At 46.3% G+C, this 15,355-nt stretch overlaps 2 protein-coding genes across 2 annotated transcripts in view; both read right to left on the minus strand.

The window, feature by feature from the left end:
- Wfdc8 (WAP four-disulfide core domain 8) overlaps positions 1-5,640 on the minus strand; it is a 43,160-nt gene extending 37,520 nt beyond the window's left edge. The window contains 3 exon segments of the mRNA XM_075962866.1: positions 2,230-2,397; positions 4,281-4,322; positions 5,553-5,640. Coding sequence (XP_075818981.1) covers positions 2,230-2,397; positions 4,281-4,322; positions 5,553-5,640 — 298 coding nt within the window.
- Positions 5,641-9,691: 4,051 nt separating this feature from the next.
- On the minus strand, positions 9,692-13,668 carry LOC142845169 (WAP four-disulfide core domain protein 6A-like). The gene is made up of 3 exons (XM_075963933.1): positions 13,548-13,668; positions 12,368-12,499; positions 9,692-9,858 (listed from the first exon to the last, which is right to left on the minus strand). Exons 1-3 carry the CDS (start codon positions 13,666-13,668, stop codon positions 9,692-9,694), a joined length of 420 nt encoding a protein of 139 aa, XP_075820048.1.
- Between the last annotated feature and the right edge of the window lie 1,687 nt (positions 13,669-15,355).

A 15,355-nucleotide genomic window follows, 5' to 3' on the forward strand; every position in this document is an offset into this window, starting at 1 on the left:
CTCCATTAATCTGTACATCACCATGAGGTCATGGCCTACCAGCAAAGTTTCAGCACATCTATCTCTGGCGCAACTCCATGACTTCTCTCTGACTCTGCCCTCCTTTCTCCCAGCATTCCATTTAGTTTTCCCTGCCTACCTAAGTTCTGCCTCCCACACTCGTGCTGTAGATGGATCTAGGTGAGCAGAGAGTTACCACCTCCTTGGTCCTCCTCAGTCTCTGTGCAACCCTTCCTTGTCAGTTACCCACAGACACACCTCACTCAGTCTGGGGTATTTTGCAGAGCAGCATGAATTAGAACAAATACTTGACCGTGTGTGTGATTTAAAAGGAAGCAGTGCAATTATGGAAAGGCATTTTGTGGAACTGTCACATGATTAAATAAGTGGAAGACAAGTAACAAAAACCACTGAGCCCAAATGTGACTCTGAAATGCATGGAGAACCTAAAAGACAACACAGTAAAACAAGGGTCAGGGCTGGAGTGCTGGACCAGTGGGATTCGGATCCAGCACCTGCATCAGGTGGTTCACAACTGCAATTTTGCTACTATTATGATACGTGATGTAAATACAGGATATGCAACTCCAAGGGGGTCATCACCTGTGGGTAGAGAACCTCTCTGCATTCTCGAGCCTTCTGGAAAGGGGAGCATATGGTCCTAACTTCTTGGAGTCAGGTCATAAATTTGGTTTTGCTGCTCAGAGGCTAAGAAATTAAGTTAAAACTTCAGCTCTACCCCAACCATCCATCCATCACTAGACAGCTAAGTGGATTGTTCTAACTCTGTTTTCTCATCTGCAGTGTTGGTGATGGAGCCAAGTACGGTGGCTCAGACCTATAACACCAACACTTGCATGACTGAGGCAGAAGACTTGCCACAAGTTACCAGCTAGCCTGGGCTATAGAGTGAGAACAAACAAACAAAACAAAGTGTTGACAACAGAATATTTGTCAACCTGACTAAGAAAACTTTAGAAATACAGTGCCAATAAGTCGATCATATCTCTTCCAAGGTGGACACATACATTTGGAAGATCCGCAGTTGCCACACCAGGAAGACCAGAATGGCATGCCTTTTATATCTCTGTTGGCACAGAATCCTATCAACAATTCAGCAAGCCAATTGCTCTTCCAGAATCAAGAAGACAAAGAAACTTGCAGTGGACAGAGGGAAGTAAGATTTTAATCCACATTGTTTAATACATAAACCCCACAGCACACTGGCTCCCAACGTTATTGGTCCTGATGGTTGCACTGAAGAGCAAATCTGAGAATTTACCTCTACCTCACTCACCCAGGTCTACAGCTACTCCCTGGGGTTTGGAACAGACCTGTCTATGTCTATTCTGCTTCCTCAGGATGATGCTCAGCAGGTTGGTGTGAAAAGACATCTTCCTCCAAAGAGTTAGACTTGAACTTCAGGTTCCACAGGCCAATGTTTATGAGCAAGTTTTGCGTGTTGTCTCATTTTGCGGGGTTGGGGAAGACTTCAAGAATAGAGAAGTCATGGGTAGGTGGAGTGAAAACATGAGAGTTGAAAAAGCAGTTTAAGACCTTGAGTAAGGGCCAAGGAGAATTAGAGTGTTCAGGAGAATGGTATGAAAACCACATTTGGACAGAGAAAACCCGAGGCACGTGCCTGATTGCTCAAAAGAGGGGAAGAGGCTGGACTCCTGAGATTACTCAATGCTACTTGGAAGCTAGAGAGCTTTGGTAGTGAGTCCAAGGAGTCTAAGCGTTTACCTGTAGACAATGGAAGCCTAGGTGGGTGGGAGACATTAAAATAGAGACCGTTTGGAAAGTCACCTCTTCTGATGGGATGTGGCTCGGAGGAGGAAGGACCACGCCTTCCCCTTGTCATTCTCTGAGCACAAGACTTCCCTGTGTATGCCTGCCAAAGTGATTGGGGAGAAGGGGCAGCCCACAGGAACACTTCAAGGTGTGGCCTGGCTTCTGGAGGCCTCCTATCTACTTACTTGCCCTCATTTCCAGACTCACAATTCTTATGTCATCTGTTTCTGGTCACAACAAATCCATCGTGTAAATTCTGTTGACGTCTTCATTTTATATCTCAGCCAAAACTCATGAAGGCCTCTTACAGAAAGCGAAAGAGCCTTGGCTTGGATCTAAGGCAGATTAGCCTCACAGCCTGACGCTCTATAGCTAGACTGGTATAATGTTAGTAGTTAAGCGAGGACCTCAGGTTACTAGGGACATGGCTCTTACCAATTAACATGCAGGCATTCTTGCAGTCCATCTTGCTGAGGAAGTTGTTGGAATTCCCATGACATCCACTGTATGTAAAAGGTCTGCAATAATGCTTCTCAGAGTCAAAATACCAGCGAGTCTGATAGTCATGGCAGCCCCCTGCGTCTGAGGGTAACATGCAGGGTTCTGAGGTGAGGAAGAAAGCAAGAGTGTAAAACGTGGGCATGAAAAGAGGTCAGGCTCCTGTCACAAGCCCTCATCATAATCCCTAGTTTTACTGCTCTGCTCATAGAAAAAGTCGGTGAAAAAAAGATGTAGGTGGATGAAGGAGGTGGGCTCGGCCAGTTAGGGCATTTGCCTGGTACTAACCCTGATGACCTAAGTTGATCTCCAGGGAGGAACTGACTCGCACACGTTGTCTGCTGATTTCCACAAACATGACATTGCAGCCTCCCCCCAAAATAAAAATAAGCAAATGTAGCAGTAACAGTTTTTCTTTTAATCCCACCCCCAACTTAATTTTGTGTATATGTGTGTTCTGTGCTCTGGTATGGTTAGGTACCATGTGTGCAGTAGCCTCTGAAGCCAGAAGAGGGAGACAGATCTCCTGAAATTGAACATGGCATGTTCTGCAAGCACAGCGAGAGCTTTCAACTAAATTTTCTTTTTATAATACATAGGCATGATTCATAGCACCCACATGGGGCTCACAATTGTTTATTCCTCCAGTTCCAGGGGATCTGGTAACCTCTTCTGACCTCGGCAGGCACCAGGAAAACATGGTATCTATACATACATGCAGGCAAGACAACCACACACATGAAATATAAGCAAATCTTTCTAAAAAGATTTCTTGTCCTGGCTCTTCTTCTTAGCATTGCCAATTTCTTATAGAGGACATTACAAAACCACACCGGAGCAGATCAGCCTTCCTGAATGTCTTGAGCTTTGAGAGGATAAGTTATCCTCATTCTAAATGCCCCCTTTAGAGATAAGAACCACTATTTAGAGATAAGAGCCATAGATGCTCAGTCATAGAATGAACCCATCTTTGGACAATATCTGATGTAAGGCTAACCCTCACTTCTCTAGCCCTCTGTGAACCACCCAATCCAAGCCCAAATCCTCTGATGGAGTCAAACAGATCTTTACTGAGACAGATGCCTCATGACTCTATCTATGATGAACATGCTCCATGACGGTCATGAGCAATAAACACAACTTGTTCAGCAAGTGTATTCATGGTAGCCTTAACCAAAAAAAAAAAAGCAAAAGTTGATCTCATAAGGCTTTGATTTAACAGAGAGTGTGGGTTATTAAACACTTCCACCCAGCAGGTGCACAGGTTACCTCCTTTCATGTCCCCTGTGTAATTTCAATTTTGAGATATGGAGAGGCAATATTATCTTTATATATATACTGTGTGTATACATATATGTGTGTATATATATATATATGTATGTACATACATATGTTCATTTATTTTTCCCTTTTGAGACAAAGTCTCTCTGTGTAGACCAGACTGTTGTGTAATTCAAAGAGCTCCACCTGCCTTTGCCTCCCAAGTACTCAAATTAAAAGCATGTGCCACCACACCTGGCTCCTATCTTAATATATCAGTGAGATCTTTGTAAAATTATGGAATGAATGAATGAGTCTCTGGGTTGGTTGATGGATGCTTCATTTTTCAAACAACAATTAGCATGAAGTTTGACTTTTTACAAACAATAGCTTTAACGCATGGTGGACATAGAAAAGGCACTAGTTATGGATGAATGATTGAGGGTCCTACAAAAAAAGTCTAGCATCAGTACTAATGACTTGGTAACCACTACACCTGGACGCCTGACTTGTACTTGAATGCAGAGAGTTAAATTACAGAATGAGAAAGGCTTAAACACTGGCGTATGGTCCTGCCATCTGAAAGGATTGTTTGGCTAGTTTTCTGCCTCCCGCCTGGATGCCAGTACCTTCATAAGGATCTATGCATAAATTCCCACAGGAGAAAGAACAACACTTGAAATGTGCCTCACAGTTGAAGTCTGTTGTACAAGGGTTTGGAACCCTACTTCCGCATTCCAACCGCTTGCTGGGGCACTCGCCCACTTTCTCTGCAAGAAAGAAAGACCCAGGTTCACATCCTTGAACACTATGGCTCCTTTCCTCCACGGCAAAGGGGAGCTGTGAAGATCTCAGCCCTTTGTCATCTACCCCGACCCTCAGTTCTTCCCTTGCTTGTACTCAGGCACAGCTGTCTCCCCACCCTTGGTTCCTTCCAGTGAAGCCGAATCAGGAGTTTGTGCTCGAGTAACTGAAGAAAGCCATCTTGGAGTCCAAGGCATGTAACTAGGTGGAGACAAAGCCATCTGTCTTAAATGAACGAGTTACTGCCTTGTGACCTGATGACGTTAACCCTTGCATCCCCTTGTGTCCTCTGCCTCCGGCGCCACAGTCTACAAGGGAGGTTGCTCAGAGGACGCACTGCATGGTAGAAAGAGGAGCCAGGGGTGCCGACTTGGGTCCCTGACATCTTGTGTAAACTCAGGACCAGTCTGTGTTCAGTTGCAGGGTTCTCTGAGTTAGTTAGAGAGAAACGGTGTGTGGGGCAGAGGAAGGAGCTACCCCCATCAGACAGCTCTGGTCCTGCTAGCTTGGCTCCAACATTAACCAGACAAATAATATTTAAAAACACTTTTCATTGTCTGAGTCATAAGTTTCCCATCTATAAGACGAGAATGGTGATCCCTACCTTAGAGTTTGCTCGTAGGAATTGAGTGGATGATGCCCATGACACACTCCTTGGCAATGGGTCAAATCCGGGCAGTTATGAGGTTGCTTCCTCCCTTTTAAGGGCATGGTATGACCTCCTGGCTTCGTGGTTTGTGGTGGCCATAATTCTTAAGTTGTGCCCCAATGACCCTGTACTCTTGTTATTGGGTCAAGCACTAATTTGGGTGTGCTATGGGGGACTTTGTAGATGCAATTCAAGTCCTAAACTGGCTCACCTTAAGACACAGAGATAATCTAACTGTGCCAACCCAACCTACAGCATCTCTTAAAAGCAGGATTTTTCCGGCTGGCAGAGACGGTAGAGATATTCAAACCATGGGAATGTTCCAACATGCACCTTTGACCCTGGTACAAGGCTAAGTGCCAGGAAGTGGGCGTGGCCTTTAGAGACTGGCATCACTATAGAAACGAGCACCCCAGAACTAAAACTGTAAGACACTGATGATTGCACTACAAGTGATCCAAGAAACAGACCCAGAGTCCCAGCTGAGAACAACAGCCCTGATTGGCTCTGTGTTCTCAGCCTGGTGAGGCTCCAAGAACCTTGATACCGCATGTCAGATTTGTGACCTCCAGATAGAGGTTCCGTGGCAGCAGGTAGCTAACACAGGGCTCCACGTCTCGACGCTGAGCACCCATCATCAGGACTTACTCAGGAGGCAAGATCTTCTTGGGATTTAGAACTAGGTAACTTTAGAAAGAGAAGGCCCACACGTCTGTGCCAGCCTCCTGGTTTCACTGGATAACAGAATTATATCAGGTAGGATGGCACAGTGAATTGGATGGGGGTCTGGGATCCACGTGGCTCACTTCAGGAGCCCCCGGCTGCTTCCTGCCCTTCACACCGCTCTTGGCACATCCAGCAAGGGCAGCCTGAAGCTAAGGATGGTGCTCATCTAGAGTGCACACTTGTGTACCATTCAGAAAATATGGGCGATGAACTACATCAGAATCTCTAGAAAGTAAGGCCTAGGTGGTCCCATCTTTTAGAGATTTCCTATGCAGTGCTGGAGAAGACATCTGAATGCTACGTTTAAGCCCAAGAAGGTTAAGCAAATAATGTGGAATCACCTCCTAGTGATCAAGAGGCACAGACAGGGAATCTTCGAGATTATGAAATCCAACCCGGACCTTGCTAGTGTTGACTCTAGCCTGCCTCCAGCTTCCTGGGGACACTTGGACCTCTGTGTGGCCTTGCTGTTGTACTTCTTCCCCTTTCGTCATCCAGTTGTTCTGAGCTCCCCTTCCTCCTGGATGGCTCTTCTGAGTCACTCACCTTCTGTGCACGCACCCAAGGGCTCTTGCACATGTCCTGGTCTCAGTTGTCTCTTCAACTTCCTCAACTCTTTCTGGCTTAGCATGTCTATTCTCCTGGTCTGACTGGTTCTGGCATCTTCCCCCAGGCCCACTCTCTATTCTGAACTGAAGACCTTGTTTCCAGTCATCTGAGGAAAAGCTACTCAAGTGGTTCTCAAGAGCTTTCGCTTCCATGTGTGTACACAGAACCAGTGTTTGGCGGGCTTAAAGAGCACCCTGCACTCTGTTTCCCAGCTTGACCTTCAACACATAACATACTAGCTGCAGGGACTAATCCCATTGCATACTGTCTAGCTACTTTGAACTGAGGCATGAGGGTAGAGGTTTGACTCTGGAGCTCACATCCCTGACTCTGGAGAGATGTGGAAGGAGGCAACTTTTTCAACGTATTGAGCCAGAAAAACACGTGCCTGAAAGTTTCTAGGAATATGAGAAAAAAAATCTTTAAAATAGAAAACAAGACACTCAGAGTCTGCCAGATAGCTCAGCAGGTAAAAAGTGCTGCTTGCCAACCCTAAAACATCCGGTTCAATTTCTGGGACACAAAAGGGAAAGCGAGAGCTGACTCCTGAGTGTTGCCACACATCTGCCTCGGCAGACCCCCCCACCAATTGAAGCAACAATTATTTAAAAGGGAAACAAATCTCCCCGTGTTACACACTGTGTGTGTGTGTGTGTGTATGTGTCTGTCTGTCTGTCGGTCTGTGTTTTGCTGGGGACAGAAGCCAGTCCCTCAAAAATGCTAGACTCTACCAGCGAGTTGTACCTGCATCCAGAAAAAGGTGTTTTTCAATGAAACTAACTACTACTATTTTTATTATTGCTTATGTGTATGACGTGTATGTAACTGTGTGTGTGAGAGAGTGTGTAACAGTGTAAATGAAAGTGGACATCAGAAGATGATGCTCTGGCGCTGATTTCTCAGCCTGCTGTGTGGGTGTTACAGGGATTGAACTCACACTGTCTGCCAGGCTTGCACAACAAACACCTTTATCCCTGGCAAGGACTTTCACCCCCAAGGAATCATCTCGTAAACACTCCATAAGTCAGTTCTAACGGAAGCTTGGTTGGGAGTTCTTCACAGGTAAGAGCAGAGTGAAGGGACCGCAGAGATGGCTCAGGGTTGAGAGCATGCGCTTCTCTTATGAAGGACTCAAGTGTCATAACGAGCACCCACTTTCGATGGCGCATCGTCACTGGGACCCCAGCTACACACACACACACACACACACACACACACACTAAATCTTTAAAAAGTTGATGGTGAACTCTGTTCTTACTTGAGATATTTTCTCCTCTATTTCCAAGCATTTATCAAATGAGCCTCCAGTAAGGGGTGCTGTCTCTTCTCTTTCTCAGTTCTGTAGCACTACAGGATAGATACATTTCCCCTGATCCACAATTGTCATGATTTTCACACTTCTCCTCCTTTTGCTGTTAGTAGAAGATTCATAACCTGTCGTGATGTGGGATTTTCCTCTGTATGCTATGATTACCATTAATGAATAAAGAAACTGCTTTGGACCTTTAGCAGGACAGAACTTAGGTAAGCAGGAAAGAAAGAACTGAATGCTGGGAAAAAGAAGAGCAGAGTCAGAGAGAAGCCATGGAGTCCTGCCACACACTGATGCCGGAAAATAGGCAGTACGCACAGCCATGTGGTGACACACAGATTAATAGAAATGGGTTAAATTAATATGTAATGTTAGCCAATAAGAACCTAGAGCTAAGGGGCCAAGCAGTGTTTAAATAATATGGTTTCTGTGTGATTATTTCAGTTCTGAGTGGCCAGGACATACAAGCAGGCCCTTACAACACAGTTGTTATCTGAGAATTTATACAGAGGACCAAGACCAGATGGGGCTAACATATTGAGTCCTCTGAACAGACAGGGACATCTGAACACAGAGAGCTGTGAACAACATGAAAATCTGCATACAGGGGTGTGAACAGATGTGAACATTGCATGCAAAAGGCTGTGAACAGAAGTGAACATCTGCATAGAGAGGGATGTGAACAGATGTGAACATCTGCATACAGAGGGCTGTGAACAGACGTGAACATCTGCATACAGAGTGCTGTGAACAGACGTGAACATCTGCATACAGAGGGCTGTGAACAGACGTGAACATCTGCATACAGAGGGCTGTGAACAGACGTGAACATCTGCATACAGAGGGCTGTGAACAGACGTGAACATCTGCATACAGAGGGCTGTGAACAGACGTGAACATCTGCATACAGAGGGCTGTGAACAGACGTGAACATCTGCATACAGAGGGCTGTGAACAGACGTGAACATCTGCATACAGAAGGCAGTGAACAGACGTGAACATCTGCATACAGAGGGCTGTGAACAGATGTGAACATCTGCATACAGAGGGCTGTGAACAGACGTGAACATCTGCATACAGAGTGCTGTGAACAGACGTGAACATCTGCATAGAGGGCTGTGAACAGACGTGAACATCTGCATACAGAAGGCAGTGAACAGACGTGAACATCTGCATGCAGAGAGCTGTGAACTGACGTGAAGATCTGCATGCAGACGGCTTTTAACAGATGTGAATACCTGCAGACAACAGAGGAGTTATTCAGAATCTGAGACATCAAAACTCACATGATCTTTTTATTAGGAGGAACTAGAGTCTTCATAGGAATAAATGAGAGCCCCGGAATTTGAGGTCACAGGGTCTTACACTGAGAAGGGGTCAAAACTTTTTAGGGCATTACGTTTGAAGAGACGCTGGGGTGAGGGAAAGAGAATAAGCAAATTCTGCAATTCTGTTGTGGGAGCAGCCAGAATCTTAGTGGCTAAGACTTGACTGCTGTCAGCCAATCTAGAGTATCCTTGGACTCACAGAAGGAAGTCTCAAATTGCCAAGACCAGGAGCTTCCTGCAGCTCAACATTGTCATATCCAGGGAGACAGATCTGTAAGACACAAGGGTAAGGATGGAGATGCTGGGCTTCAGTCACCGTAGGAACCAGATCCTTCAGCAAATGGAAAGGGATGGGAAGATTTTCACATCCCCGGGCAAGCAGGGAAACCAGAAGTGATGTGTGTGCCGGGCCCAGCTCGTGCCTTCTAATTTATACCACTTTATACCTGTTAACTCAGTGTGGTGACCACGGCAGCTCACATGCTCCTCCTCTGAGTTGGGTCAGGTGCTCCCTGCTCCTGTGTCCTTTCTTTTCCCACTGCTCCCCTCAGACTTGCAGGCTTCCCTTTGCCCACTGCCTCCCTCCTATCCTCTCTTTTCCTGGTCCTTCCATTTGCACCTTCTTGACTGCCCAGGCCTTGGAAAGGACTGATGCTCAGATTGCTGTTTAACTTTAGTATAAATGCAGACTGGGGACCTTTAGCACTTACATCATTTTTTACAGATGGATTTGCAGACACTTTCACTTTCAAAGTTGTTAAGGTTTCCCTGGCAACCACCATAGATGAATTCAGTACAGAGCCCAGTTTCTTTATTATAATACCAGCGTGGAACTTCAAACAGGCAGGGGCCACTATCCTTTGGCAGACTGCATACATCTGTGGGGAAAAAATGGAAGACAGATATTTGGATGCCTGTCTCCTCAGGAACAACCCCGCCCCCTTCCTCTGTCCATGCTCTCTTTGTCTAGGTCAGAGCTGTGCTTCCGGTTCTCTGGGATCTGACCAGTCACTTCAGCCTCTTTATCTTCTTTTTCTCAGCTGCAGGATGTCAACACAAAGAACCACCTTGCTGGTCGGGACAGGACCATCCCAGGAGCAGACGTGGCCATTGTGTCTCCTCAGCATCTGAATGATGACTGCTTGATGACTTGGCCTCATACACGGCAAGGATGGCTGTCTCTTTCCTTTCTGCCAGGAATGGCCACCATCTAAGTAAAAATATCTCCAGTCCACTAGACGTCAGAGGAGCTGATGCACTGGCTCAGAACAGTTATCTTCCAACCCCAAAGTCCATACCTCCCACTCCACAGCTTCTCTCTTTTGCTGCTCTTAATGCTCATCCTTTCAAATTGTACTTGAAAGTCAGCCTACTCCCCAGTCTCCGCACCTTCACACCTGCTCAATGCCCGAGCTGCTCTGGCTAACTAGGCACACTCCTATTCATTCTTCAAAACCCTTCCAGTAACCAGGTGTGGTGGCATTTGCCTGATGTCCCAGCACTTGGGAAGTGGAGGCAGGAGGATTGCAGCGATTTCAAGGTTGCCCTGAGCTATACAGAAGACCACGCCTACAATATCTAAACAGTCCCAGCATCATTGCCTTTCTGATGTCTCCTGGGTCCATGCTTTACCCCTTGATTTTAATGCATCTCTTTTATGTCTGTGATGAAGATTTATCGTGTGATTATCCATATTTTCTGACTGCAGGAAAACAGTTCTTCATGAGCAAATACTGTACCATAGCCCTCTAAAGCAGTACTGAGCAGATCTTTGGCAAAAAAATGGATGTTTCAGGAATGTTCTCAGAAATAAAAAAAAAAACAAAGGAAGGCAGGAAGGATGGAAGGAAAGAAGGAAGGACGGGAGGAAAGAAGGAAGGAAGAAAAGAGAGAAGGAAAAAGGAAAGATGGAGGGAAAGAAGGAAGAAGAAAGGAAGAAAGGAAGGAAGGAAAAAGGAAGTAAGAAAAGAGAGAAAGATCCCAAACTTAAGCACTTAGAACCACTGATTTCACCACTGGAAAATTCCATTACAATCATGAAATCTTAGCTATTAAAGTGCTGGCCATGGGTCTTAGCCTTTGACACATGTTGACATTTCCTCTGGTGTGGCGGCCCTCTTTCTGTTCTCCTTGTGCAGGTAGAGGGCATGAGACTTGGAGTGATGAAGCCACTCCCTGATGTCACACACCAGTGAGGGAGTTAAGTGTAGATGAATCACCAGATATGGTGGTGCACCTCTTAGAACCCCAGACACACAAAGGCTAAGGTAGGAAGATGTCAAGGTTGAGGTCAGCCTTAATTCCCTGATTCAGGAACCAGAACCTGAGTAGACCACAGTTGGGGGTTAGGATCACAGGGAGGAGGATCACGTCCGGATGTCCAAGTGCTCATCCTCAACCATCTCCACCTTCTCCACCTCCCAGTGTTTCCACGCTTGATCACATGTCTCCTAGCACAGAGTTTTCCCATAAGCCACTTGCTGGCGTCTGTGTTTGCCTGCACACTACCCATCCTTCAGATTCCAAGTCCTATATGGCTTTCCCAGGAAAAGCTTTGGTGGCCTCATTGAAGAACCCATTCTGGGTGTCATGAGCACCCGTAAATATTTCCTGTTTGATAAATGGGCAACTAGTTTTGAGGGTCTTGTCTGTAGTTCAAGGATGTGAGCAGAGAGAAAAGAGTATAGAAGGCTAACGCGATGAGGGGAGGCGTCCTAGGTTTTATGTTAGTCTGAGACCTGGACAAACAAGCCCAGAAACTCCCGACACCTGTCTCAATTTATGAACAGCCAGACGTGTTTTTGCTGTTTGATGAGACTTTGGTAGCTACTTGCATCTCAGAACAGCACCTGAGAGTAGCTAAGGGGTCACATGACTCAGTAACAATATGCCTCATATAAAAGGGCTAACTGAGGTTCAAAATGGAAAGGCCAGGTCTAGATAAATACCTCACTATGATCACTTACTACCCCTTCAGAAGACCTGGGCTCAGTTCCCATTACCCACATGGCAGCTCACAACTATTTATATCACCAGTTCCAGGGGCTATGATGCCCTCTTCTTTCCTCCAGAGGCACTGTATGCATTTGGTGGGCATACATCATACATTGAAGTACTCACATAAAAGTAATCTTTCTTTAGAAAGAAAAGAGATGTTATTTTCTTCATATACTGAAATGGAAGGAAAATGAAAAAGCACAGTCTCTGTGTCCATCACTGTCAAAATCTGCACCAATCAGATGCCAAGTTAATCATGGTCCAACTCTAACCCTCAGTGGTCCAGGAGCAGACACGGCAGTACCAGCATAGGAAGGAAGGAGTGTACCCAGAAGGCATGGCAGTGCCAAAATAGGAGGGTACAAGCAATTCAGCAAACCGGACAGTTACCTATTTTGGGGTCCATGCATACTTTTTTACAGGCAAACAGGCAGCACTTTTTCTTTTTTGGACAATCTCTGTGCCTTGAACATGTGTCTGTTTTTTCACCTGTACACTTCACTTTGTGTCTTGGGCACATTCCTATAGGAAAAGAAAAAGAAGAAGTCGCCTGAGGAGTTGAAGGAGATATTGATTGTTCTCCCTTCCTAGTTCCAGAGTGTCACTGCAGAGTGAGGAAGCTTGTTGGCCCCTCACCTGTCACTAGGAGAGGCAACCCTCAGGGGCTCAGGTTTTCACAGCACTGGCCCCATCGCCCCCTGCATCAACTCAGCACCTAATCCCCAGAAACTTCCCCAGCCCTCTCTCCACCCCTACAGGATTCCCCAGAGAGGGACCTGCTCCTTTGGGACTGTTCTGATCATTTGGTTTTGGCCTTCGTTGGCCCCTGTAGCTCGGTGTTTGCCTAGATTGTCATCCTGAAAGCGAATGGAACAAAGTTTGAAAAGCCTTGGTCAAGATGCCTGGGCTAAAAGAACAGTGATGAATACTGATAAAGGACTTCCAGTGATTAATATTGATAAAGTGTCCCATGGAGCGAGCAGAGGCGTCCAGAGCATGTATGGCTCTGTGGACTTGTGCAGGCCACACGGCTCTCAAGGAGTGGACCCGGAATTTGCTCCTGTCACACGGCCTCCTGATCACTCACTTCCCCCACGACCTTCAAGTGCTCAGTGTGTTTTAGCTGGTAAGGAGGAAATCTCCCTGCTTCACCATCTGAAGGGACCCTGGAGGCTGTTCTTCAGCACACAGGTAAGGTCCTGTGAATACAGGAAAGCTTTGGGGAGCTGCATGGGCAGGCGAGGCAGCTGCTGGGGTGCTGCTAGGGAGAGGCTCATCCTAAGTGGAGATCCTTTTGTCTACTTAATTCCCAATGTCCATTCAATGCACACCAGTCCTGAAGTGCATGAAGAATTCCTTATAAAGATAGAGAGTCAGCTGTCACAGACAGAGACCCCTGTGTGACCCAGGGCACCTCTCCAGGATGACGGGGAAACAGTGACCCCAAACATCTCACTCCCACCAGGGTCTGGGACTGGGATGGGGAAACCCTCTCATCTGCAGTGTGTTTTGTTCTTTGAGCCCATCAAGCTACTTCTCTCCATATTAAGAACTGTACCCCAGTACTTACTGAGAAAGGACCCCTCAGCCAGCTCAGGTTCCTGGATGCCCCACAAGAAGATGAAGAGGACCAGGAATGGCAGAAGTTCCCAGAGTCTCATCCTAAGAAGCAGTTGTCTGGACAGAGGCATTAAGCTGGGTGGAACTGGTCAGTGGCTCCGGCTTCTGCTCTGAGGCTCTGTGCCCCAACCGTCAAGAAAGCAACTCTGGACATGAGCCAGTCATGTTCCCTTTCGGAGGCCATCCGTGGCCTAGCTGTCTCCACAGTAACACTGTGGAGGAAAGGCCTCTGACTCTCTGGTCTGGACCTCTGCAAGCTGAGGTCTCTGGCTCTCTGGCCTACTGGGGAGAAGGGTGTACTTGCTTAGGGTCTCCTAGAATCTCTTAGCAAGTTATGTGATTCCAGAACCTTCCTTTTTCCAGGGGTAAATTGGTGTTTGGGAATATCCTACCCCTTTTGCTCTGTGATTCCTCTCTTCTTTCATTCTTTCTTTCCTTCTTTCTTTCTTTCTTTCTTTCTTTCTTTCTTTCTTTCTTTCCTTCTTTCTTTTTTTTTCGGTTTTTAGAGACAGGCTTTCTCTGTAGCTTTTGGAGCTTTGAAGCCTGTCCTGGAACTAGCTCTTGTAGACCAAGCTAGCCTTGAACTCACAGAGATCTGCCTGCATCTGCCTCCTGAGTGCTGGGATAAAGACGTACGCCACCACCGTCTAGCAATGCTTTCTTTCCTTTGCCTCTTTTCCCCCATCCTTCCTTCTTCCTAAAAATACTCCTCTCTCCACCCCTCTCTCTTTTGAGACAGGATCCTATCTATCCCAGGCTGGTCTCACACTTGGAATGAAGTAGATGTTTTCTGCTCCTTCTGCATCCACCTCCCCAGTGCTGAGATTACAGACCTGCATCACCTCCCCCGGTTTACATGGGACTGGGCTGGGGCTGGGGACTTCAGGCATGCTAGGCCAGCATTAGATCAATTGAGCTGCATCCTGCCTTGGCTGCATCTTGTCTCCCTCTCTGGCCTAATTATCTGTGGTTTTCCACTATGTGTCCTTTTCTCCTTTTCAATGATTCCTCCTGAGTCTCTGTCTCCTTCCCTTTCAGTGTCCCACTTTGTCCTAGCTGGACTTGAATTTGTAATCCTCCTGCTTTCTAAGTATCTGTTATTACAGCCCTGAGCCATGATGCCCAACTCCTGCCCTGGATATGTCTTCTATGTGGAGTAATGCAGTACTGTGTGTGAAGCTGGGGACGGGTCAGAAGGCAGTCTCCAGGGATGCTTTTCCTCTTCCACCGTGCTTGAGGTAGTCTCCTCACAGTTTGTTGCTATACCGTGTATTCTGGGGCAGCTTGCCAATCAGGCTCTAGGGTATTTGCTTTTTACTGGTCTCACTGTGTTGGAGCTAGCTTTAACAGTTGCTTGCATTGTTCCAACTTCCCATGGGTCTGGGGTCTTCACCTTAGGTCCCCATGGCGAGTGCTCTCCCTGCTACCTTCTGACTCCATTTCCCTAGGTATGTCTTCCACAGATACCAGGCAAAGACAGTCTAGTCAGTTTTAATATCTTTGTGCCTTATGGGGATCACTGTTAATAATACGTGCTGTAGGTTTCCAAGTTGCCAAGGAAATAGATCTGATGTTCTCACTACAAACATTGATATCTGAGCCAAGGTTGTGTTATCTTGAATTGTCCCACAATGTACACTCCTCACATTCCATTCTACTCCATAAAATGCATAATTATCATTTGCCCAGTAAAATTTAAAACCAAAAGGGTAACGTGTAAGATGCTCAGAAAGAGCGAGGTCACAATTAAATATGAAA

Source organism: Microtus pennsylvanicus, chromosome 2, assembly GCF_037038515.1.
Source record: "Microtus pennsylvanicus isolate mMicPen1 chromosome 2, mMicPen1.hap1, whole genome shotgun sequence".
Taxonomy (NCBI): Eukaryota; Metazoa; Chordata; class Mammalia; order Rodentia; family Cricetidae; genus Microtus; species Microtus pennsylvanicus.